A 24,293-nucleotide genomic window follows, 5' to 3' on the forward strand; every position below is an offset into this window, starting at 1 on the left:
CGCATCACAGTCCTTGGGGTTGGGGGACAAGGCCGGCTGCTTGCCGGCCATGGCCACAACCCGTTCCAACATCTTCTTCTCTTCTGCCACCACGAGGGACTCGGCCAGCCGGCTGCTGGCCATGGCACACTCGATGGACTTCTTGTAGTCGCCGGCTACCGTGATGATCCCCTTCGAGCTAGGCATCTTTATCTTCAGGTAGGCATAGTGGGGCACAGCCATGAACTTGGCCAAAGCAGGTCGGCCAAGTAGTGCATGATAGGGGCTCTCCAGATCCACCACCTCGAACCATATTGCTTCCCGGCGAAAGTGATCTTTGTCTCCGAAGAGAACATCCATTTTGATCTTGCCGATTGGAGAGCAAGATAGGCCGGGTACGATACCATGGAAGACGGTGCGGCTCGGCATGAGCTGCTTTGCTTTGATGTTCAGCTTGTCCATGGTATCGCGGTACAGTATGTTGATACTGCTTCCGCCGTCTATCAGGACGCGGGAAAATCTGGCAGCTCGCCTCTCCGTCGCAAGGGTGACGTCCAAGACCATAGCATAGGAGCCAGGCGAAGGCATCACCTCTGGGTGGTCGGCCTGGCTCCAGCTGATGGGCTTTTCCGACCAGTGCATGAACTCGGCGGTGCTAGAGGCGACTGCGTTTACTTCTTGGTGCTGCTGGCGTCGGCTGCGCTTGTCATCGACTTGACTTGTGAAGATGACGTAGGCGTCGTGCGCTTCGGGGAACTCGTCTTGGATGGCGCCGACTGCCGGCCGGGCCGCCGGCTGCTGGGGAGCTGGAGGCGGCGGGCCGGGAGGCGGAGGCGGCACCATCCCTTCGCCCTTGGTGATGCGGGTGAGCTAGTGGCATTTCCGTGTCGTATGGTGGGACGGTTTCGCGCCGCTGTGGAACTTGCAGGGGGCATCGAGTGCTTGTTCGTAGGAGAAAGATGGCTGCCAAGGCGGCCGGCCACCCTTCTTCTTGGGAGCGGGCCGCTCTTCGGGCTGCTCGTCTTCAATGGTGGCCACCTGCCGACTGGAGGAAGTCGGCATGGGGCCCTTGCGCTTGTGGTTGTTTTGGTAGGGGCGCCGGTTAGGGTCGCCAGCCGGCGTCTTGGGAGCCGGAGCAACTACTTTCCCCGAGGCGTCCACTCGGAGCTCGGTCTTCATGGAGGAGTCGGCAGTGGCATACTTGTCGGCGGTGATCAGTAACTCATCGAGGGTAGCCGGCTCGTCGCAGAGGAGTCGGTGCTTGAGGAGGGTGCCCTCTCGGCACCCGGCAGTGAAGTACTCGATGGCCTGGACCTCGTGCACTCCCTCGCAGGAGTTGCGGAGCTCGGCCCATCGCGTGAGGTAGTCGCGGGTCGACTCGTTGGGCCCTTGGACGCAGAGGGAGAGCTGGCGAGGCTTGGGAGGCCGCTTGTAGGTGCTGGTGAAGTTGCGGACGAAAACTTCGGTGAAGTCCAGCCAGCTGTTGATGCTGTAGGGCTTGAGGCTGTTGAGCCATGTGCGCGCCGTGCCTTGCAGCATCAAGGGGACATACTTCCCAGCGACGCGCCGATTGCCGTTGGCGATGCTGACGGCCGTGGAGTAGTCGATGAGCCAATCTTCCGGCTTCACCGAGCCGTTGTACTTGGGCGTGTCTCTGGGGAGCGAGAACCCTTTGGGGAAGGGCTCATCGCGGATGCGGGGGCCAAAGCATGGCGGGCCGACATCGTCTTCTTCTTCTAACGCCAAGGATCGAGCAAGGCGGTCGATCCTGTGGCGGGCGTCATTCTTGCCGACTCCTTCTCGGCGGCCGAGTCGGTCGCCAAGAGTCGGATGGGTGACAGGCGGTGGAGTGAGGCGTCTTTCTCTTCGAGGCGGGGGAGGAGGCAGGTTTCCCTGGTCCTCTACAGCTCAAGGGCGGCCATCCGCGTCGCGCTCGATAGTAATGCGAGTCCGGCTGCGGCTGGCAGCCGGCTCCTTGTCTTTCTTCTGGTGCGCACCGCTCGCAGTCGGCGAGCGGGACGTCGCAGCGTGCTCCCGGCGCGGGGGATGGCTATCAGCTCGGGCGCCGGCTTCGTGCCGTTCTGCAGCCGCGTCGATCAGCTGCTGGATCCGTCTTGTCATGTAGGGGAGCTCATCGGCTCCCAGCCCATTGAGCTCCTCTACAGCCGCCTGAGCGGCTCGCAGATTCTCGAGTGGGGTGGCGTAGACGGGGCGATCTACGCCCAGCATGCTGGCAACGGCTGCGCCGCGCTTCTGGACGAAGCCGGCTCGGCTCGGGCCGCTAGGCAGCGGCGTCCCGAAGGCGGCGCGGTCGACTTCGCGCTGGTGGGCCTCGGTGAGGTGTCTCATCGAGGCTATCTTCTTGCTCTCCGCGATGAGGGCAAGGCGGCGTGCCTCCAGGGTCTCGGCGTCGGCGTCGGCCGGGATGGGGACAGAGAGGTCGTGGATCGCCGCTTGTTGAGCGTCGCGGGCGTTCTCGCCCGAGTTGGAGACGTGGCTGATGACCAGCACTTCGGTGACAGCGCTGCTGCCGCTGTCAGCTCGAGGGAGGGGGTCGTCGAAGACCACCACGTCGGAGGGGTAGGCGTCGAGCAACGCGGTGTCGGAGTCGATGATCATCGGGTCGGTGGAGCCGACCGACTCCATGTCCGCGGCGGGCTCGCTGGAGACATGAAGTTGGTCGAGGAGGCTGACGAGGCGGCTCTCGGGGTAGTCGGTGCCTGCGTCGGACGCAGGCTCGTCGGAGATGCGAGTCTCGCCGAGCAGATCGGCGAGGCGGCTCGCTGCGCAGGCGTCGTCGACGCCTTGCAGCGCGTCGGGGCAAACGCCATCGGGCGCAGCAGGCTGGCTGTGCTCGTGGGGAAGGAAGAGGGTTCCCGTCCAGAACAGGTCTCCGGACGATGGTGCACCTGGCCCCACGGTGGGCGCCAAATGTCGGGTGGTTGGTGCGACATACGCCAAGGGATGGCTTATCATTGTGGGAGCCAATAGAACGTCGCCGGTGCCTGGAAACGGGATGAGGCGAAGACATGCACGCCGGCGAATCTTACCCAGGTTCGGGGCTCTCCGAGGAGATAACACCCCTAGTCCTGCTCTGCGAGGTCTCCGCATGATCACTAGATCGGTAAAGGGTAGCTACAATCGCTCCTAGAGCTGTTGGGTTCAAGGGAGAAGAAGAACAAGGCTAGCTCTTGCTTCTCTCTATCTATAGTGTGTGTGTGTGCTATGCTTAGAAGCGAACTCTGCTGAGGTGCGAACCCTTTGCATGGGTGCTCCGGGGGGTTTATATAGGCCTACCCCCCGGGGGTACAATGGTAATCCGACTGGGGTCCGGTCCTAGCCGTCAGTGTCTACGCTCGCCGGCTTCCCCGCCGGCTGGTGGGTCCCGCCGGCTGCCGGCTACTTGGTCGACAGGCCGGTCCCACCGCCTAGGGTTTTGTCCAGCTGCTTACTGTAGCCGCGCCTCTGATGATGAGGGCTTTGTCGAGGTGAGCGTGGCTACAGTGGGCCGCCTCGGGGGCTATCACTGTAGCCTCACCTCGTCTTGTCTCCTTAATGGGGCTCCTGCTTCGAGGAAGGGAGTGGCCGGCTTCTGGAGGCCGGCTATGCTCTTGGCCGACTAGGAAGATTCGGGCCGCCTTCACGCCTCTCTCTGGCTGAAGGGGCCCGCAGTCCTTGGGCCATACAGGAGTGGGTCGTGGATGACGTCGGAGCTAGCGTGGCTACAGTGCCGAGCCGCACGGGAGACATCCCTCCCATACGGCCTCCTGTAGCCATGCCCGCCTCGGGCTTCGGGGGTCGTGGGCCGCACTGTGTCCATACCCCGTCAGGTCGCTGTTATGTAGGAGTGGTTGTGGTCTTGGCCGGCTCCTAGGAGTCGGCGTCCTTCTTGGCCGGCTTCTTGGAGTCGGCCACCCCGTGGTCGTCCTGGGGAGGAGTCGGTGAGGCTGGGTCGCCTTCCGGGAGTCGGCTTTAGTGGTAGCCGGCCATGGAAGGCGGCCCAAACGCTTGGAGTGCTTGAAGGCCCAAAGGCCTGATAAATTTCTTGAAAGCCAGGTGTAGTCGGAATGGCTACCCGTGGCCATTTACCTCGACAAAAAGGCTCTGGCGGTGACGCCACATTGGGCTCCATGGTGACCTCCGTCTTGCCGTCCTGCTGGTCTTGGTCTCGTTGCACCGATATGGAAACCTTTGCCTGATGCCTCGGAACTCCTCGCATGCGCTTGCCTCCTAAGCACCAAAGAGGTAACAAGGACACCGCACGCGCTGGCACCCGCCTGGCTTCGGTCGTCATGGCTCACATCATGAGAACCTCGCGAGGTTTGCCTTGCCTTGATCTCTCCGCCCCTCGCGAGCCAGCCTGGTGAGGCCGCTCCCGAGGAGGTCTTGTGTCGTCCGCCTCGCGAGGCTTGGCCCCTCGCAAGGGTCTTGAAAGCTTGTTGGTGAAGATGGGCCATACGGGCCTGCTCGCAGAGCTACGCCGTGGGCCGCAGGCAGGCAAGTCTGGGGACCCCCATTCCCAGAATGCCGACACTCTGGCTCGGGCAAATACTTGAAGGTGAGTGACGATCTGTTCGTCCACCTCCCAGGAACGGTGAGCACCAGGGCGCCAACTAAGGGGGAGGAGTTCGATGATGAGGCGCTCGCCGCCGCCGGGCTTGAGGTTGTTGACGAACGGAGCACCGGTGGCGGCGGTTCCCAAGAGGAGCATCTCCTTCGGGCCATGAGCGTCAACTTCCAGAAGCTCTAGGCGCTTCACCGTGCCCGCCTGGACAAGGCAAAATCCAGGATGGCGGCGGTGGACAAGGCGTAGGCAGACCTTGAGGAGTGCGTCACCGAGACGCAGGACTGGTTCCATCGGGCCCACGATGAACTGAAGGTTGCCCAGGATCTGCTGGCTGAGCGCAAACAGGAGCTCATCCTAAAGCAGGCAGACGTCAAGAAAGCCCAGGAGGTGGTGAAGGAACAGGCCGCCAAGGACGAGGCCGCTCGGCACTAGCACCAGGCCGAGCTGAACTCCCAGGAGGAGGACCTTGCCGCTCATGAGGAGGCGCTCGCCGCCACACTCCGCGGCAAGGATGAGGAGGTCGAGAAGCTCGTCGCGCAGCGGACCCAGGAGCTAGAGGAGAGGCACAAGGAGGCACTCAATGCTCAAGCCCTGGTTCATGCCGACAAGCTGAAGGAGCTAGAGGTGGAGCGGGATGGGCTGAAGAAACAGGTCTTGGAGCTGACGGAGGAGAAGGACACGGCGAACGACGCTTTGGCGGAAGCGCAGGCCACAGTCCTCAGCAAAGCCGAGCTACTCTCCAAGGCCAACGACTCCATCAAGGACCTGAAGTTGAAGCTGGAAGGCTTGGAGGGGAACCTTTCGGAGGCCGGGGCCCGCGAGGAGATTCTGAACAAGGACCTGGAGCAGGAGAAACGGCTGCGGAGCGACGACGCCGCAGAGCACGAGGAGTACGCAAAGGGCGTGAACCTCTGGATCGGCCGCCTCGTCAACGTCGCGGGGAGGTTCACCCGCAGCTGGCCACCATGGGCCTGCCGGATGTCACATACTCCCAGGAGCCGAACGTGAGCCCCAACTCCAGGCTGGCCCTATTCTTCGAGGGTGTCTTCGGAGCTCTAGAGGGGCTTCAGGCCAACCGAGCGACCTCTCTGGCCAATGAGGCCCAGAAGCTTTGCCGGGGTGCCTTGACCAAGGTCCTCACCAAGGTGGCGTACTGGAACCCCAACATCGACTTCGACGCCGCGCTGGAGAGCATGCCGGAGGGTGTGGACCTCACGGTGCTCGAGGAGCGTATCGAGCCCATCATCAGCCGCGTCGACGGAGTTCAGAGGATAGAGGGCCAGCGCCGGGACTAGGCACCCCGTTTCTCATCGCCGCTGCAGGTTCATGACCAAGACAATTTTTATCTTTAGTTACAGCCGCAGCAACATTTGATGTAATATAACTCTGCAGTACTTTGAAGTGAAGCATGTTATTTTCCTGTTTGATCTCTCTTTGTATGTCCGCCCTACGTTTAATTGGATAGGCTTGCCGATGCGTAAACCCAGGTCGTGGCGCCATGAGGACGGATCCTTAATAGCCTGACGGGTGTGCTTGCTGCCAGGCAAACCACCTTACCGCTCTTAGCACGGCCGCTTGAACTGTCGAGCGGACTCGAAACAGGACAAGAGCGTTGCCAGTAGCGGAAAGGCCACCCTGCCGTTCTCGACGCGGCCGCTCGAACTGTTGAGCGGACTCGAAACAGAACAAGGGCGTTGCCAATAGTGGAAGGGCCCCATTGCGTGCAGGTTTTCCATACAAAGAGCAAGATCTCCAAGGAGAATAAATTTATATAAAAAGGAATTGCTCAAAGTTTCGCGCGACTTAGCTTTTCTGTCGCCGCGCGGACAGCCACTGCGTCTGTGGATGGTGCCACTCGCTCGGTCATCTTCTTCCTTGGAGCAACGACCGTGATGAAGCCACTGCACCAACTAGACTAGATTTTCACAACGGCGTCCCCCTGCCTGGCGCGCCAAAGATGTCGGTGGAAACGACACCTATGGGATCACAGGAATCCCTTCTACGGTTGGCGGGCGCGGAGTTGTGAAAAGAGCGGGTCTAGTAGCTAGCACAACGAGATTTATCCAGGTTCAGGCCGCAAGGATGCGTAATACCCTAGTCCTGCTTTGGTGTATATTTGAGTGTTCTTGAATCCTTGAACTAGCTACAGTGCGTGCGTAGTCCAAAAAGTCCGAATCCTTCCTCGGTACGCCTCGGCCCTCCTTTTATAGTCAAAGGGGTCGCCACAATGGCACACGGGAGGTGGAAAGGTATGTACAGAGTACAAGCTTATCGCTTGTCATTACAGGACAAAACGCATTAAATGCGCTACTTAGGTGTCCACTTGCTTTATCGGGGATGGTAACGAGGCCCGTCCCATCCGTCGCTGCGCCGCCTTGCTCCGACACGCGTCTAGGCCAACGAGGCATGCAGCGCCATGTAGGCTGGCAGGCTGCTGAGCTGGCATGGTGGTAGGGTATTCACGAAGATCTGTATGCCACCACGCAGGTGCTTGACTAGTTGGATTAGGAGCCACGTACTGCCACATGGGTACTTGCTTTAGTTGGTGGGTCGGCCGCTAAGCTAGGGCGGCGATGGGGCGGCAAGGCCTTGCCGCGGTCTTGTGGATATTCCCGGCAAGACTCTTGCCGAGGCCTTGTGAGCGCCCTCGGCAAGAGCCTTGCCGGGGCCTTGCGGGCGCCCTCGGCAAGAGCCTTGCCGAGGCCTTGCGGGTGTCTTCCGCAAGGAGCCTTGCCGGGGCCTCGTGAGCATCCTCGGCAAGGAGCCTCGCGGTTGTCTTGCCTTCTGGTTCTGTTCTGGGCTTTGTAGGCTCTTTGTCTTCACAAAGATCTGTATGCCACCATGGAGGCGCCTCCTGAGCCTTGGTTTCAACATTGTCGATGGTGTCGGAACTCTCAGGATTTAAGGGTGGTTGTGATGCTGGCGTTGGGTGAGCTCCCCTGGCAAGGGCTCTTGCCGGGGTCACGCAGGCCGCACCGGCAAGGGTCTTTCCGGGGGAAAGCCAAACTTGTTGCTTGACCTTCTTGCGCTTCTGTCTTGGAGCTGCTCCGGTAGTCTTGTATTTCTGCTTCCCTCCTCTGCCCTGCTAAGTGTGGCCGGAGGTGCGGCTCTGACTACCCGTGCACAAGTAAAGGGGGATAAAAGAGAGCCCCTACTTTTGTACACCGACACCAAGTTATGCCAAATGAGTCCACCATACCTACCTATATGCGGTATTTCCTTGCCGTTATAAGCAAATTTGTATGTGCCAACTCTAAATTTCAAAATAAATTTCTCTTTTGTGTGCACGTACCGCTCCTGAAGCAACGAGGGGTGGCTAATAGTTTTCATGCTAGATGTATTATTCTCAAGATGAGTGTTTATTCACTTGTCATTGCACGAGGGTATGGCGGTAATAGGGATACTCAGTCCCGAAATGAAAAAGGAAATTTACTATGTTGTCATATAATAAATTCGTTGGAAAGTGTTGGTATGGAGGGCACTCGTGGATACGGTTAGCCATGGCTTGTGAAAGTTTGGTGGAAAAAGGAATAAACTTTATTTTATGTTTGGGAACCGCCTATGATATATCTAGCATGGAAAGTGTTGGGAACTCTAAGTCGTTCTCATTCATGAGAAAAGCATGCCACCCAAAATAATTTTATCTCTTAATTTTTGCTTTAAGCTCTGGCACCTCTACAAATCCCTACTTCCCTCTGCGAAGGGCCTATCTTTTACTTAATGCAATTTTTATCTTTTTTGTGTCTCCATCTTCTCCTATGAGGCACCAACTACGGAACACTATTATCATACTTGAGCATTGGATGTAGTTAATATTTGGATGTGTTGCATGAATGGATCAATGATTGAGCATGATGGGCTAGGGATACCTTGCTTTAGTATTGATGTTTTGAAAGACATGGTTGTTTGTTGATGTGCTTGAGTGTTAAAGTCCTCATGTCAAAACTAGACTATTGCTTTGAACCATATAAAAGTCCAATTGTCCATGCTATAAAGGAAAGAATATGTGATGAACATGTTAGGCAGCATTCCACATCAAAAATTCTATTTTTATCATTTACCTACTCGAGGACGAGCAGGAATTAAGCTTGGGGATGCTGATACGTCTCCAACGTATCTATAATTTTTGATTGTTCCATGCTGTTATATTATTATTCTGGGATGTTTTACTATCCTTTTACAATCATTTTATATCATTTTTGGGACCAACCTATTGATATAGTGCCAAGTGCCAGTTGCTGTTTTCTGCTTGTTTTTACATCGCAGAAAATCAATATCAAACGGAGTCCAAATGCAGCGAAATTTTTTGTGGATTTTTTTGGACCAAAAGACACCAGATGGGCCAGAGAAGCACCTGGGGGTGCCCTGAGGGGGCACAACCCACCAGGGCGTGCCTGGGCCCTCAGGCGCGCCCAGGTGGGTTGTTCCCACCTCGGTGGCCTCCCGCACCGAGTCGACGAAATTTTATTCTAGCCGCCGCAAGTTCCAGAACCACGAGATCCAATATAGATCCCTATTCCGGCACTCCGCCGGAGGGGAACACGATCACGGAGGGTTTCATCATCCTCATTGGTGCCTCTCCGATGATGCGTCAGTAGTTCAACTCAGACCTACGGGTCCGTAGGCAGTAGCTAGATGGCTTTTTCTCTCTTTGTATCTCAATACAACGGTCTCTTGGATATCTATTTGATGTAATGACTCTTTGCGGTGTGTTTGTTGGGATCCGATGAATTGTGAGCTTATGATCAGATTTGCCTTGATTTAATATCCAATCTTGATTGTTATAGTCTCCTATTTCTTCTCCGACATTTGGGTTTTGTTTGGCCAACTTGATCTATTTATCTTGCAATGTGAAGAGGTGCTTTGTAATGGGTTCGATCTTGCGGTGTCCTTTCCAAGTGACAGAAGGGGCAGCAAGGCACGCATGTATCGTTGCTATTAAGGATAAAAGATGGGGTCTATTCCCACATGAATAGATCTTATCTACATCATGTCACCATTCTTATTGCATTACTCCATTTTTCCATCAACTTAATACACTAGATGCATGCTGGATAGCGGTCGATGTGTGGAGTAATAGTAGTAGATGCAGGTAGGAGTCGGTCTACTAATCTTGGACGTGATGCCTATATACATGATCATTGTCTTGGATATCTTCATAATTATTTGCTTTTCTATCAATTGCCCAACAATAATTTGTCTACCCACCGTTGCTATTTTCTCGAGAGAAGCCACTAGTGGAATCTACCCCCCCCCCCCCCCCCCGGGTCTATTTTCCATCATATACTTTATGATCCATATTGCCAATTGCCTTTTCTTTTATTTGATTCTTTTATTTTCGGATCTATATTATCAAAACCCCAAAAATACCTTTATGCGTTTTATTTACTTTTATTTGCATCTATCAATCTACTACAATTTTATCCTATCCTTATGACACTTTTTGGCACCGCTACTCGAAAGGGATTGACAACCCCTTTAATGTGTCGGGTTGCAAGTATTTGTTATTTGTGTGCAGGTATCGTTTACATAGTGTTGTGTGGGTCTCCTACTGGTTCGATAACCTTGGTCTCATCACTGAGGGAAATACCTTACCTTTGTTGTGCTGCATGCTCCCTTGTTCCTTGGGGAAACACCGACGCATCTCAAGCGACATCACTGATCAAGAGAAAACCACCTTTACTTGTCGTTTTGGAACTTATGCCTATAGACGTATGCCTTTTGGTTTACGCAATGCACCTGCTACCTTTCAAAGATGTATGACTGTTATATTATCTGATTTTTCTGAAAAGATTGTTGTGGTTTTCATGGATGATTTTTTCCGTTTATGAAACTTCTTTTGATGATTGCTTAAGCAACCTTGATCGAGTTTTGCAGAGATGCGACCAAACTAATCTTGCCTTGAACTGGGAGAAGTGACACTTTATGGTAAATGAAGGTATTGCCTTGGGACATAAAATTTCTAAACGAGGTATTGAGGTGGATAATGCTAAAGTTGACGAAGATATTAAAGGTATTCGTAGTTTTCTCGGTCATGCTGGTTTCTATAGGAGATTTATTAAAGTCTTCTCTAAAATTTCTAGGCCTCTTACAAATCTTTTACAAAAGTATGTTCCATTTGTTTTTGATGATGATTGTGTAGAAGCCTTTGAAACACTTAAGAAAGCCTTAATTTCTGCACCTATTGTTCAACCACCTGATTGGAACTTGCCTTTTGAAATTATGTGTGATGCTAGTGATTATGCTGTTGGTGTTGTTTTATGACAAAGAGTTGATAAGAAATTAAATGTTATTCATTATGCTAGTAAAACTTTAGACAATGCCCAAAGAAATTATGCTACTACTGAAAAAAGAACTTTTAGCAGTGGTGTTTGCTTGTGATAAATTTAGATCTTACATTGTTGATTCTAAAGTGATCGTTCACACTGATCATGCTGCTATAAAATATCTTATGGAAAAGAAAGATGCTAAACCTAGACTCATTAGGTGGGTTCTCTTGCTACAAGAATTTGATTTACATATCACTGATAGAAAATGAGCTGAGAACCCCGTTGCTGATAACTTGTCTAGGTTAGAAAACATTCTTGACGACCCACAACCAATTAATGATAGTTTTCCTGATGAGCAATTAGCTGCAATAAATGTTTCTCATAACACACCTTGGTATGCTGACTATGCTAATTATATTGTTGCTAAATGTATACCACCTAGCTTCACATACCACCAAAAGAAAAAATTCTTCTATGATTCAAGATATTACTTTTGGGATGACCCACATCTTTATAAAGAAGGAGTAGATGGTATTATTAGACGTTGTGTACCTGAGCATGAACAGGGACAAATCCTACGAAAATGTCACTCTGAAGCTTACGGAGGGCATCATGCGGGAGACAGAACTGCTCACAAGGTATTGCAATCTGGTTTTTATTGGCCTACTCTCTTCAAGGATGCCCGTAAGTTTGTTTTATCTTGTGATGAATGTCAAAGAATTGGTAATATAGGTAAGCGTCGGAAATGCCTATGAATTATTCTCTTGCTGTTTAACCATTTGATGTTTGGGGTTTTGATTACATGGGACCTTTTCCTTCCTCTAATGGGTATACACATATTTTGTTGTTGTTGATTATGTTACTAAGTGGGTAGAAGCTATTCCAACTAGTAGTGCTGAGCACAACACCTCTATTAAAATGCTTAAGGAAGTTATTTTCCCAAGGTTTGGAGTCCCTAGATATTTAATGACTAATGGTGGTTCACACTTTATTCATGGTGATTTCCGTAAAATGCTTGCTAAGTATGATGTTAACCATAGAATTGCATCACCCTATCACCCTCAGTCTAGTGGTCAAGTTGAACTTAGCAATACAAGAATAAAATTAATTTTACAAAAAATTGTCTAGGTCCCGAAAGAATTGGTCTAAGAAATTAGATGATGCACTTTGGGCTTACCGAACAGCATAAAATGGTTTGTGGAAAAGCTTGCCATTTGCCTCTTGAGTTAGAATATAAAGCATATTGGGCAATTAAAGAACTCAACTATGATTTCAAACTTGCCGGTGAAAAGAGGTTATTTGATATTAGCTCACTAGATGAATGCAGAAACCCAAGCTTATGAAAATGCCAAATTATTTAAAGAAAAAGTTAAAAGATGGCATGATAAAAGAATCCAAAAGCGTGAGTTTAAAGTTGGAGAATATGTTCTTTTGTACAACTCACGTTTCAGATTCTTTGCAGGAAAACCTCTCTCCAAATGGGAAGGACCTTATGTTATCGAGGAGGTTTATCGATCTGGAGCTATCAAAATAAATAATGCTGAAGGTACTAACCCAAAGGTTGTCAATGAGCAAAGAATAAAACATTATGTATCAAGTACACCCATTAATGTTGAAAGCAATATTATCCAAACTATGACACCGGTAGAACACATAAAAGAAACCTTCTGGAACACTCGAGAATAACCGAAAAGGAGGAGGTATGCGATACGGTAAGTAAACCTTCTGGAACACTCCGAAAAATCCGCAAAAATATTTTCTGTTAGTTTTGGAATATATTAAAAATTAGGAAAATAAGAAACAACCAGGAAGGCTACCCTGGTGGGCACAAGACACCAGGGCGCGCCCTGGTGTCTTGTGCCCACCTCGGGTACCTTCCGGACTCCGTTTTTCTTCCGTTTGCTCGTTCCCCAAGAAAAAAAATCTTTATATACCCCCCGAACCTATTGACCACCGTATCGCAGAGAAATCTTCCGTTTGCTTTTCTTGCTGTTTTCTGACAAATTAGATCCCCATGGCCGCTTCAAGCTCCTCCAAGGACAAGTTCTTCGAGAACGTCATAAACCCATATTTGCGAGAGGTGATGCAGCACCCTCAAGCCATCGAGTTGTGTGACGGGGTGCTCCACATCCGCGACGTCCAGGGGCCCAAAGCGACGGGAACCGTGGATGCCAGGCTGAAAGCTATGGAGCAGGAAGTCTTCAAGTGCAAGAGGATGGTGGAACATGGACTCAATGCCAATCACTTCATGATCGCGGACTTCACCCGTGATCTCAAGGTGTATGGCAAATATATGAAGGACATCGTCTTCACCTTCAACGAGCAAATCAACTTTCTGCAAAGACAAATCTATGATCTCCAAAACCAAGTCTTTGAATATGAAGCAAGGTTTCAAGGTATGAGTTTGGCTGCCAGTTGTAGAACCCACGAGATTCACTCCTCCTCTTATGATGGTGAGCCTTTGCCATGCACTACTGGAATCAGCTAATTTGCCATCTGCCAGCTCTTTGCCGTCTGCTAGCTGACGGCAAAGAAGCTCTTTGCCATCAGCTACCCAAAAGCAGACGGCAAAGAAACGGCAGACGGCAAAGAAATCTTTGCCGTCCGCTAGCAGACGGCAAAGAGGCAAAAAGGCGGACGGCAAAGAGAGGCGGACGGCAAAGAGGGCACTACCTAAAGGCCCGTACCCCCCCGCCCGTTACTCAGTTTCTCCTCGCCGTTCTCTCCTCCCACCCCGCCGCGCGCCGCGCGCCGCCGCCCCCACCACTCGCCGCTGCCCCACCGCCCGTCGCCCCCGCCGCCCGTCGCCCGCCGTCGCCCCACCACCCGTCGCCCCGTCGCCCCCGCCGCCCCGTCGCCCCGCCGCCCCGGCTCCCCGCCGCCCCACCGCCCCGTCGCCCCCCGCCCCGGCCCCCCGCCGCCCCGGCCCCCCGCTACCGGCCCTGGCCCAGGTGAGCCCCCTTTTTCTGTTTTTTTTCTTTTTAGTTTTAGTTTTAGTTTAGATTTAGTTTTAGTTGTAGTTTTAGGTTTAGTTTTAGTTTAGTTTTAGTTTTAGGTTTAGTTTTAGGTTTAGTTTAGTTTGAGGAAAGAAGAAGAAGAAGAAGAGAAAAAGAGGAGAGGAGGAGAAGAAGAAGAGGAAAAAGGAAAGGAAGAAGAAGAAGAGGAGGAGGAGAAGAAAAAAGAAGAAGAGGAAGAAGAAGAAGAAAAAAGAGGAGAGGAGGAGAAGAAGAAGAGGAAAAAGGAAAGGAAGAAGAAGAAGAGGAGGAGGAGGAGGAGAAGAAAAAAGAAGAAGAGGAAGAAGAAGAAGAAGAAAAAAGAGGAGAGGAGGAGAAGAAGAAGTGGAAAAAGGAAAGGAAGAAGAAGAAGAGGAGGAGGAGAAGAAAAAAGAAGAAGAGGAAGAAAAGGAAGAATAGGAAGAAGAAGAAAAGGAAAAAAGAGGGAAAAACCCCGACCCGACACGGCACCCCGACCCCGACCCGGCACCCCGACCCCGACCCGGCACCCCGACACGACAGCCCGACCCGTAGACCCCGACCCCGACACCCCGACCCCAACCCCGACCCCAACACCCCGACCCCGAGCCTGACCCGACACCCCGACCCCGACACCGACACGGCACCCCGACCCCGACCCAGCACCCCGACCCCGACCCCGACCCTGACGCCCCGACCCCGAGCCTGACCCGACACCCCGACCCCGACACCGACACGGCACCCCGACCCCGACCCGGCACCCCGACCAGACACCCCGACCCCGAGACCCCGACCCCGACACCGACACGACACCCCGATACTGACACCCTGACACCACACCCACCCTTACCCCGACACCGACACGGCACCCCGACCCCGACCCGGCACCCCGACCCGACACCCCGACCCCGAGACGGCATCCCGACCCGACACCCCGACCCCGAGCCTGACCCGACACCCCGACCCCGACACCGACACGGCACCCCGACCCCGACCCGGCACCCCGACCCGACACCCCGACCCCGAGACCCCGACCCCGACTCCGACACCCCGACCCCGAGCCTGACCCGACACCCCGACCCCGACACCGACACGGCACCCCGACCCCGACCCGGCACCCCGACCCGACACCCCGACCCCGAGACCCCGACCCCGACCCCGACACGGCACCCCGAGACCGACACGACACCCCGACCCCCGACACCTCCCAAAAAGGTGTTCTTTGGCCTTCCAAAAGCCGACGGGGTCATATATTTGTGAATTATTAGTTAGGTCATATATCTTTCGATTTTGTTATGAAAAACATCATATATAATTGTGTTGATCGGGTAGTTTTAAATGTGCAGTTGTTTCATCGCTGCGAGCTTTGGTGTTCGACGACCTCGCCGTGCGTTTGACGAGCTCTGCCCCTTCGTTCGTGGGTGAGCACAAATGACATGTTCTCCTCCCCCATTAATTATTTGATCTATTCCGATGAAACTTGATAGCTAGCTATATATGTGTCTTGAATCATCAGTATGCGTAACCAATATGTGTCTCCCGTTCGAAAGCGTCATAGTTATAAATATGCATGCATTTGCATATTTATAACCTTGATTCTTTCGAATTGTCCAACGCTATCCATGGACAGCCCGAGTATGTTTAGACTGGGTTCGTTTTCCCATATGCTTTGTTGCGGATCCGACGCATAAATTTCGTTAGTGCCTCCCCTGTTGTTCTCCGGGTACACATCCTCTCTGTTTATTGCAGAGACGTGTATCAGGAGAACAACGGGGAGGTGCTGCCAAAATTTTGCGTAGGATTCGGAGCATAGCATGGGAAAATGAACCCAATCTAAACATACTCGGGTGGGATTAGGACCTATCATTACCTATTAGAGTGTAGGTTGCATGGACGTAATAAAATTGACAAAGTAGATCAACTGATGAATATATACATGGTGAATTATATATATATATATTTGTTGTGTGTCTAGTAGCTCGGAAAGTCAAGATGAGTGATCGTGCGTGGATGTACACCGGTCACACTGGTCAGAACAAATGGAGCACTGAATGGTTCACAAAAACCAAGGGGTTTGTGCGAGCCGCATTTGCAAATGGCCAGAGGAAAACCTGGTGCCCCTGTTTACGGTGCGGCAATTGGGAAAAGAGGACAGAGGCTGAAATGGGCAAACACCTGCAGAAGAGTGGTTTTACGCCCGATTATATAGTGTGGACATTTCATGGTGAGTCTGCCCAACGTGACCTAGCTGAGGTGGATCGTCGTCGCACCGACGAGCATGGTACCGGGATGGAAAACATGGTGCAAGACTTTGATGATGCTCGGGATTCGGACGAGGAGATGGAGGAATCTGCAAAGGCCTTCAATGAAATGTTGGAGTCTTCAAAACGTCCGCTCCATGAGCACACTGAGCTTTGTCAGTTGGATGCCATCTCACAAGTAATGGCTCTGAAGGCTCAGTTCAACTTGGGCAGAGAATGCTACGATGCAATGATGACAGTATTTGGACGCTTTCTACCCAAAGGCCATGTAATGCCTGCAAACCTGTACCAGTCGGACAAAATCCTCCGTGCACTGAAGATGCCCTATGATAAGATACATGCCTGTGAGAAAGGATGTGTCTTGTTTAGGCTTGACTATCCGGACTTGAACTATTGTCCCATTTGCAAGTCTTCCAGGTATGTTGTGGTAGACAACGGTATGGGTGAGAAGACACAGACCAAAATCCCCGTTAGTGTTCTTCGGTATATGCCAATCGTACCAAGACTTCAACGTCTTTTCATGGTCGAAGAGACGGCCAGACAGATGACATGGCACAAAACGGGCAAAGGAACCGAACTAGATGCAGATGGGAATCTGATGATTGTACACACATCGGATGGTGTTGCGTGGAAAAAGTTTGATGAATTACATGGTGACAAAGCGGCAGATCCGAGGCATCCTCGAGTCGGCATCAGCACGGATGGGTTCAGTGTGTTTGGTATGACGGCAGCCCAATACAGTTGTTGGCCCGTATTTGTCTTTCCACTCAATCTCACCCCCGGACAGATTATGCAAAGAAAGAACATTTTCCTGACGTTGATAATTCCAGGGCCCAACTATCCGGGGAAAAATATGAATGTGTACATGCAACCGCTTAAGGACGAATTGCAAGAAGCCTGGGATAATGGGTTCAAGACATACGATGCCTATAGCAAACGGAACTTCATAATGCGTGTCTGGTACATGTACTCGACGCATGACTTGCCGGCGTATGCGCTATTCGTTGGCTGGTGTGTGCATGGAAGGTTCTCGTGCCCCACATGCAAGGGAGCTCTTAAGTTTCGTTGGCTTCAGGCCGGTCGCAAGTTTTCTTGCTTCGACATGCATAGACAGTTCCTGAATCCTCGCCATAAGTTCAGGAAAGACAAGAAGAACTTCATCAGAGGTAGAGTTGTCAAAAACTCTGCACCACCTGCATTGACAGGCCAACAGACCCTGGATCAGTTAAATGCTCTCGAGCCAGATCCAGAGCGTCCAGGGTACTTCAAGGGGTATAATTCTAAGCACGCCTGGACTCACAAAACATGCTTATGGGATCTGCCTTACTTCAAAGACCTCCTTTGCCCACACAACATCGACGTGATGCACACTGAGAAGAATATCGCCGAGGCACTTCTTGGTACATTGTTCGGCATAGATGGGAAGTCAAAGGATAATACTAAGGCTAGAGTCGATTTGGAGGCGCTATGTGATAGGCCGTTACAAAACATGAAAGAACCGAAAGGAAAGCAGAACTGGACGAAGCCAAAGGCATGGTTCAATCTTGGAAGGCCAGCTATGAGGGAAATTATCTTGTGGGTCAAAATTCAGTTGATGTTCCCTGATGGGTATGCAGCGAATCTACAGAGGGGAGCCAGTCTTGATAAATTGAAGATATTTGGTCTCAAGAGTCATGATTGGCACATATGGATTGAGCGGGTAATGCCGGTGATGTTGCGTGGCTTTATCCCTGAGGATGAATGGCTAGTACTGGCAGAACTCAGCTATTTCTTCCATGTTCTTTGTGCGAAAGAACTATCGCCTGGCGTGCTAGAAGAAATGGAAGAGTTGGCGCCGGAGTTGATCTGCAAGTTAGAGAAGATCTTTCCACCGGGCTTCTTTAATCCAATGCAACATTTGATTTTGCATCTCCCGACCGAGGCAAGATTGGGGGGGCCCGTGCAAAATCGTTGGTGCTACCCAACTGAGAGGATGCAGAAGACGCTTCGACAAAAATGTAAAAATAAACGTAGAATTGAAGCATCGATGGCTGAGGCATTCATCACTGAGGAGGCGGCAAACTTCATGACAGCACACTACGAAGCCAAAAATCGTCATTTGCATAATCCGAAGCCTCGGTACAATGCTGACGACCCTAAAAAGGGTGGATCCAACCTCAGCCTATTCAAAGGGAATCTCGCACCAGCCAGTGTTTCAAATCCAGTATCTTTGGATAACGAACAATGGCGGACCATTTCGTTGTATATCTTCAACAACCTGATAGAAGTGCGGCCGTACATCGAGTAAGTTCTCAGTACATAGTTTCGCAACTTCTATTTCCTTTGAACTGCTCTTATTCCTGGATATTTCATACAGTCGATACGTCGCCTTATTCTCGTATGGAGCGGTGATCCAAAAGGATTCTGTCGAAGAGTATGAGCTTCTCGCAAAGCAAGGAGGCGGCTATCCCGGTTTCATCTCTTGGTTCAAACAAACGGTAATTTCTATTAGACTTGTAGGCTAATTTGTAGGCGGCTATCCCGGTTTCATTCGCTAATTTGTGCGTAATGCAACAATCCTTTCATATAAAACTTGTAGGCTAATTCAGAGTCTATGGACGCTGAATTGAGACAAGTCGCTAATGGTTTTGACTATAAGGTCCGTTCATTTGACAAATACGACATCAACGGGTATCACTTTCGTACCTATGGCAAAGAGCTATCTATGGCCGACCAAAAGTCTACAAATTGTTGTGTATCTGCTATCGGCGAAGGAGGTACCGAGTATTATGGGAGAGTTGAAGCAATTTATGAACTTCTATTCTATGGTGAAAACCCACCGAATGTCGTAGTCTTCAAATGTTATTGGTTTCAGCCGAAGGAGACTAGAAGGACTCATGAACATATAGGGCTAGTTGAAATCAACCAAAGCAACCATTTAGATGTTCCTGATGTCTATATTATGGCTCAACAGGCGACCCAAGTATTCTATCTACCGTGGGCCTGCCAAACTAATCCAAATCTGAAAGGTTGGGATGTCGTTTATGAAGTGCCGCCACATGCTAGACTATCTCCCCCAAAGGAAGAGGATTATGAACCTCACATTAACCCAGACACATATGAAGGAGAATTCTTCCAAGAGACACGTCTTTCCAGAAAGCGTTTCAAGAACCGCTATACTTCACCCCAAAACATTGAAGTAGACAGCGACAGTGAATCCGACATCACCCCAGAGGAGGAACAAGAAGAGCCGGAACAAGAAGAGGTTACTGCTGCGGATGACCTGTCATTGCTTGACCGATTACGTCAAGGTGGCCTTCCACATGTTGATGCCACTGAACCCTATGAGCCCGTCATTGATTATAGTGATGATGATGATTATGCATTTATTGATGATACTGATCGAGATTATTAGTAGTGTCAGGTATTAAATTTTTTAATGTTGTACTTGATGATGATACACTTAAGTGATACACATATTATTATTCATGTCGGTCTTTTTTTATGTTGTACTAATTTCGTTTACTGTTTGTCATGGCAGGTGTTGAAAGATGGTGGGCGCTGGTCGGGGGCGCGCCAAGGCCCCTTCTTCGTCGGCGCGTGGTCTGAGGTCTTCGATTCCAGACGCACCTCTCCGCCGAGCGTTGCTGGACAGTATGTCCACACCGCCGGGCCCTTCTTCGTCGACCGCGGTGCCCAGCAGGGGACGAGGTAGGAAGAGAGGAGGTGGGGCACGTGGTCGCGGGAGAGGAGGTAGGGTGACTGCTATGGCGCCTTCCTCGCCGCCACCCCCAGCTGTTTCACCCGAGCACGTGACTGCTAGGGTGGACTCGTCCGAGGAGGAGGCTACACGGACTCCGGTCCACGAGGCTCCGGTCCACGGGTCTTGGGCCCACGAGCCTCAGGTCGACTGGCCTTCGGCCCACAAGAGTTCGGCCCACGAGACCCCGGAGGAGCACACCTCCGGATGGGGTACCTGGCCGGATCAGCCCGAGGAGCCGAGTGGTCATGCTGATGATGGCGGGGAGCCGACTGATCTTGAGGAGGAGGGTGGCACTGTCTACCAGCGTGGTGCTACACGGCTCCCGTCCGTGCCGGCGACCCGCGAGCAGAGGTGGTTGATTTTCCCTGATGGGGAGAGGTACGTAAGTGCATTTAATATTTTGGTACCTTCTGCATTCACGTTTCTTCAAATAACTAATGCGTTGGCCTTGTCATGCTGCAGGGGTTGGGACCACCATCATAGTGTCCGCCGGCCCAACTCCGTCCTTGGAGTTCTTTGCCAGCAAAACTTCCCGGGGTTTGTCACGTTGCCTGGTGAGGGTAGGCTTCCAGAGCTTGGATTGAGCTAGGAGCACTACGTGGCTGCCCCGGCCCCGCCGGATGAGATTATCGACGGTGTCGTGTGCGACACGAGGGCAGACATGGTGATCAGAAAGTTCTGGGTAATTTCTCCTTTACACATTTCAAAATCTTCAACTAGCTAGTTATTAATTGTACTAATCAATATTGTCTCATTTGATTGCAGACATTCTACAGGTGTGAGGAGGGATACGAGGAGGACGCGGCACATGTTATCGAGAACGTCTGCAAGCGCCTACTCCAGAACTTACGGCACGAGGCTCGGGTGCAGGCTGTTCGAGACTACTACGCCTTGCGTGGTATCAAGAAGACCAAGCCGGCGTGCCGCGATAAGTTCCTGAGTAAGGAGCAGTACATGAAGGTAATTCTTAAGGCCTTCTACTTAAGTTCCTTCATTTAGTAATTCTTAGCCGTAGCGCTCAAGTTTCTACTTGCTAACTTAGGCGCCTCCAAGATGGTGTGCGGATCGGATGGATTGTTGGGAGGTGTTGGTCGATGAGTGGTGCTCAAAAGAATGGCTAGCCCTCCACAACGAGGCCAAGGAAAAACGTGCCCAAATGGAAGGTGTGCCACACCATCAAGGCAGCTCCAACTTATATCAGTTCGGGCGCAACTGGGTATGTGGTTTGCTTCATGATTCATGCAATTCATTCATCATGCTAGCTTGAGCCCTTCAATTACTGATTTTCATTGTTTCTCTCTTTCAGGCACGCCACAATAAGGCGGATAAGGTGCCAGAGGTGTACGACCTGTATGCCATGGCCCACACTGCCTCTTTCAAGAAAGTCAAGGCTTTCTCTCAGTCTGACCTCGATGATGCAAACAACTTCACCAACATCTCCTCCCACAACAAGCTCGTGAGATATAGAGATGAGGGGAAGGTGAGGAAAGGGGAGGACTTTAACCCGAGCCAGGGTCCCATTGATCCAGAGTTGGTGATGATATCTGGTGGCGGGAGGTCCCATGGCTCCATAGCCATTGGAGATGGACTTATCCGTTGTCCTAGCACTCTCCCGGAGATCAAGGCGCGCCAGTCGAGCTCCGCTCCTGAGATAAGGCCTCGTGAACGGCCAGTGCAACTCGCCATCAAGGTTAGTGATACGTACTCAGTTATCTTTCTCCATTACATTGTGTGCGCTTCCATCAATGATTACAAATGGTCATGTGAGTGGTGTTGCAGGCTGCTATACAGACTGAGAGAGATAGAACGGAGAAACTTCTGGCGGAGGCGGCAGAGAGGCAGCGGGAGATGGAGGAGAGGACGAGAAAGATGATGGAGGAGGAGAGGGCACGGAATGACATGCAGGCAAGGGCCATGTACGAGCTCCTTGTGGTAAGTTTCTTCTGCAGATTACTTGCTAGTCTTAACATTTGAGTCTCATTACTAACTAGTATGATTCTGTTGTGAAAACCAAATGTGCAGTCTGTGTGCGAGAAGTCCGGTCAGCCCGCTCCGCCGATGCCAGTGATTGCTCCTGGGAGCACGGTGAGTTTAATTTGAATGGACATTACTTGCTAGTCTTAACATTTGAGTGTCATAATGCTAACGAGACATTGGAAATGATCTTTGGTGCAGCTTAACTCCAGAAACGCATCGCACGATCCTTCTCCAGGTAGCGGCACTAGCCACCCCGCTCCTACACCTCCCTGATCACGGTAAGTTTCTCTAGTGTTTTGCTTAACAAATGCATAAAGACCTAGACTTAGCTTCATTTCCTCCAATATGCTTACCATAATGACCTAGAGTTAGCTTCTTTTCCTCCAAAATGACCCATTTTACCTAGGTTAGCTTATAAATGATGCAGTTCATCCAAGTTAGCTCAAAAATGACCCATTTTACCTAGATTAGCTCCTAAATGATCCATTTTACCTACGTTAGCTTTAAAAAAAATGGCCCATTTCACCTAGGTTAACTCCAAAATGACCCATCTTACCTAGGTTATCTCATAAACGATCCATTTCAACTAATTTAGCTCATAAATGATCCATTTGACCTAAGTGAGCTAAAAACGATCCATTTCACCTAATTTAGCTCTTAAATGATCCATTTCACCTAAGTTAGCTCAAAAAGATCCATTTCAACTAAATTAGCTCATAAATTATCCATTTCAACAAAGTTAGCTCAAAAAGATCCATTTCAACTAAATTAGCTCATAAATGATCCATTTCAACAAAGTTAGCTCAAAAACGATCCATTTCAACTAAGTTAGCTCATAAATGATCCATTTGACCTAAGTGAGCTAAAAAAGATCCATTTCACCTTAGTTACCTCAAAAACGATCCATTTGACCTTAGTTAGCTCATAAACGACCCATTTCAACTTAGTTAGCTCATATATGATCCATTTCACGTAAGTTAGCCCATAAATGACATACTCTTCTTGTTCTAGTCTTCTTCTTGTTCTAGTCACCTATTTCTAACTTTCTTATTTTTCATTTTGCAGATTTCATTCACTTGACGAAAGCTTGCATAGATGGAGTGCTCCTTATCCCTTTCTCTGTTTCTTTTGTATCGTTGAACTATGCATGTATCTTGGTAGTTGGATGAACTATGCTATGTATGATGGAACTTGGTAGTTGGATGGAACATATGTGATGGAACTATGTATGATGGAACTCTGCATGTTGGATGGATATCTTATATGTTTGCTGTGAAAATTGTTGTCATATATATCATATATATCTTATATGTTTGTTGTGAAATATATCTATATATGTCATATATATTTGTGATGAAAATTGTTGGATTTAATAAAAAACAGAAAAAAGAGCCAATATGCAGGCTCTTTGCCGTCTGCCACCGACGGCAACGGGCTCTTTGCCGTCTGCAGGAGAGGGCAAAGAGGCCACGTGGCATCCAGCTGTGCTTCCTGGGAGCTGACCCATTTGGTCAATTTGCCTATAGTGGCAGACGGCAAAGAGTAAAAGAGTTTGCCGTCAGCGGCGGACGGCAAAGGCCTGCCATGTAGTGACGTGTAGATGACATCATATGGCAGACGGTAAAGGCACTAGAAATTTTTCCGTCCGTGGCGGACGGCAAAGGCCTGCCGTTAGCCACTTAACGGACTGAAGGCACAATTATTGCCGTCCGCCCTCTTTGCCGTCCGCGGCGGACGGCAAAGGGCCTTTGCCGTCAGCCGCCAGGAAGCAGACGGCAAAGTAGCTGTTTACCGTAGCCTACTTTGCCGGAGCCTTTTGCCGTCCGCGGCTGACGGCAAAGGCCTTTGCCGTCCGCCGTTCGTGCCTTTGCCATCCGCCGTTCGTGCCTTTGCCGTCCGCCGTGGCAGACGGCAAAATAGCTGATTCAAGTAGTGATTGAAACCTGAAGATAAGATCGCTACTACATCATCACCACCACCACCTTCTTCGTCACCAAAGGAGACTTGAGTATCGGGTATGGGAACTCCCCTTGGCTTGTGCCAAGCTTGGGGGAGGTGCCTCGGTATTGTATCACCATCACTATCTTTTTCCTTTACTTATCTTAGTTCGATCCTCAGTTATCTTTTGCTTTAGTTGAATAAAAATTTAGTTTGATCATTCTTTGAGTGTTTGCTTAGTGATCTATCTGTCCTTGTAATCATGTGTGAGATATATAATAAAGTTTAGTTTGAGTTTTGGTTTCTTTACTTTCATGTTTAATAAAAATAAAGGAAATAAATGAAAAAGAACATATGCTGATCTTATGGTAAGTAATGACATATGATGTCTACTATGCAACTTTATTATTGTAGACTCGTGTTGGGCCTCCAAGCGCGGAGTTTTGTAGGACAGTAGGAATTTTCCCTCAAGTGGATGACCTAAGGTTTATCAATCCATGGGAGGTGTACGATGAACATGGTCTCTCTCGAACAACCCTGCAACCAAATACAAGAAATCTCTTGTGTCCCCAACACACCCAATACAAT

At 50.5% G+C, this 24,293-nt stretch overlaps 1 protein-coding gene across 1 annotated transcript in view; it reads left to right on the top strand.

Annotated features, from left to right (window-relative positions):
• Nucleotides 1–12,829: 12,829 nt before the first annotated feature.
• Nucleotides 12,830–24,293, top strand: part of LOC109752718 (uncharacterized) — a 75,089-nt gene continuing 63,625 nt past the window's right edge. Inside the window, exon 1 of the mRNA XM_020311617.1 lies at nt 12,830–13,211. Within this exon, the coding sequence (XP_020167206.1) occupies nt 12,830–13,211 (382 nt within the window). The remainder of the gene's footprint in view (nt 13,212–24,293) is intronic.

The sequence above is a fragment of the Aegilops tauschii genome, chromosome 7 (genome assembly GCF_002575655.3).
Source record: "Aegilops tauschii subsp. strangulata cultivar AL8/78 chromosome 7, Aet v6.0, whole genome shotgun sequence".
Classification (NCBI taxonomy): Eukaryota; Viridiplantae; Streptophyta; class Magnoliopsida; order Poales; family Poaceae; genus Aegilops; species Aegilops tauschii.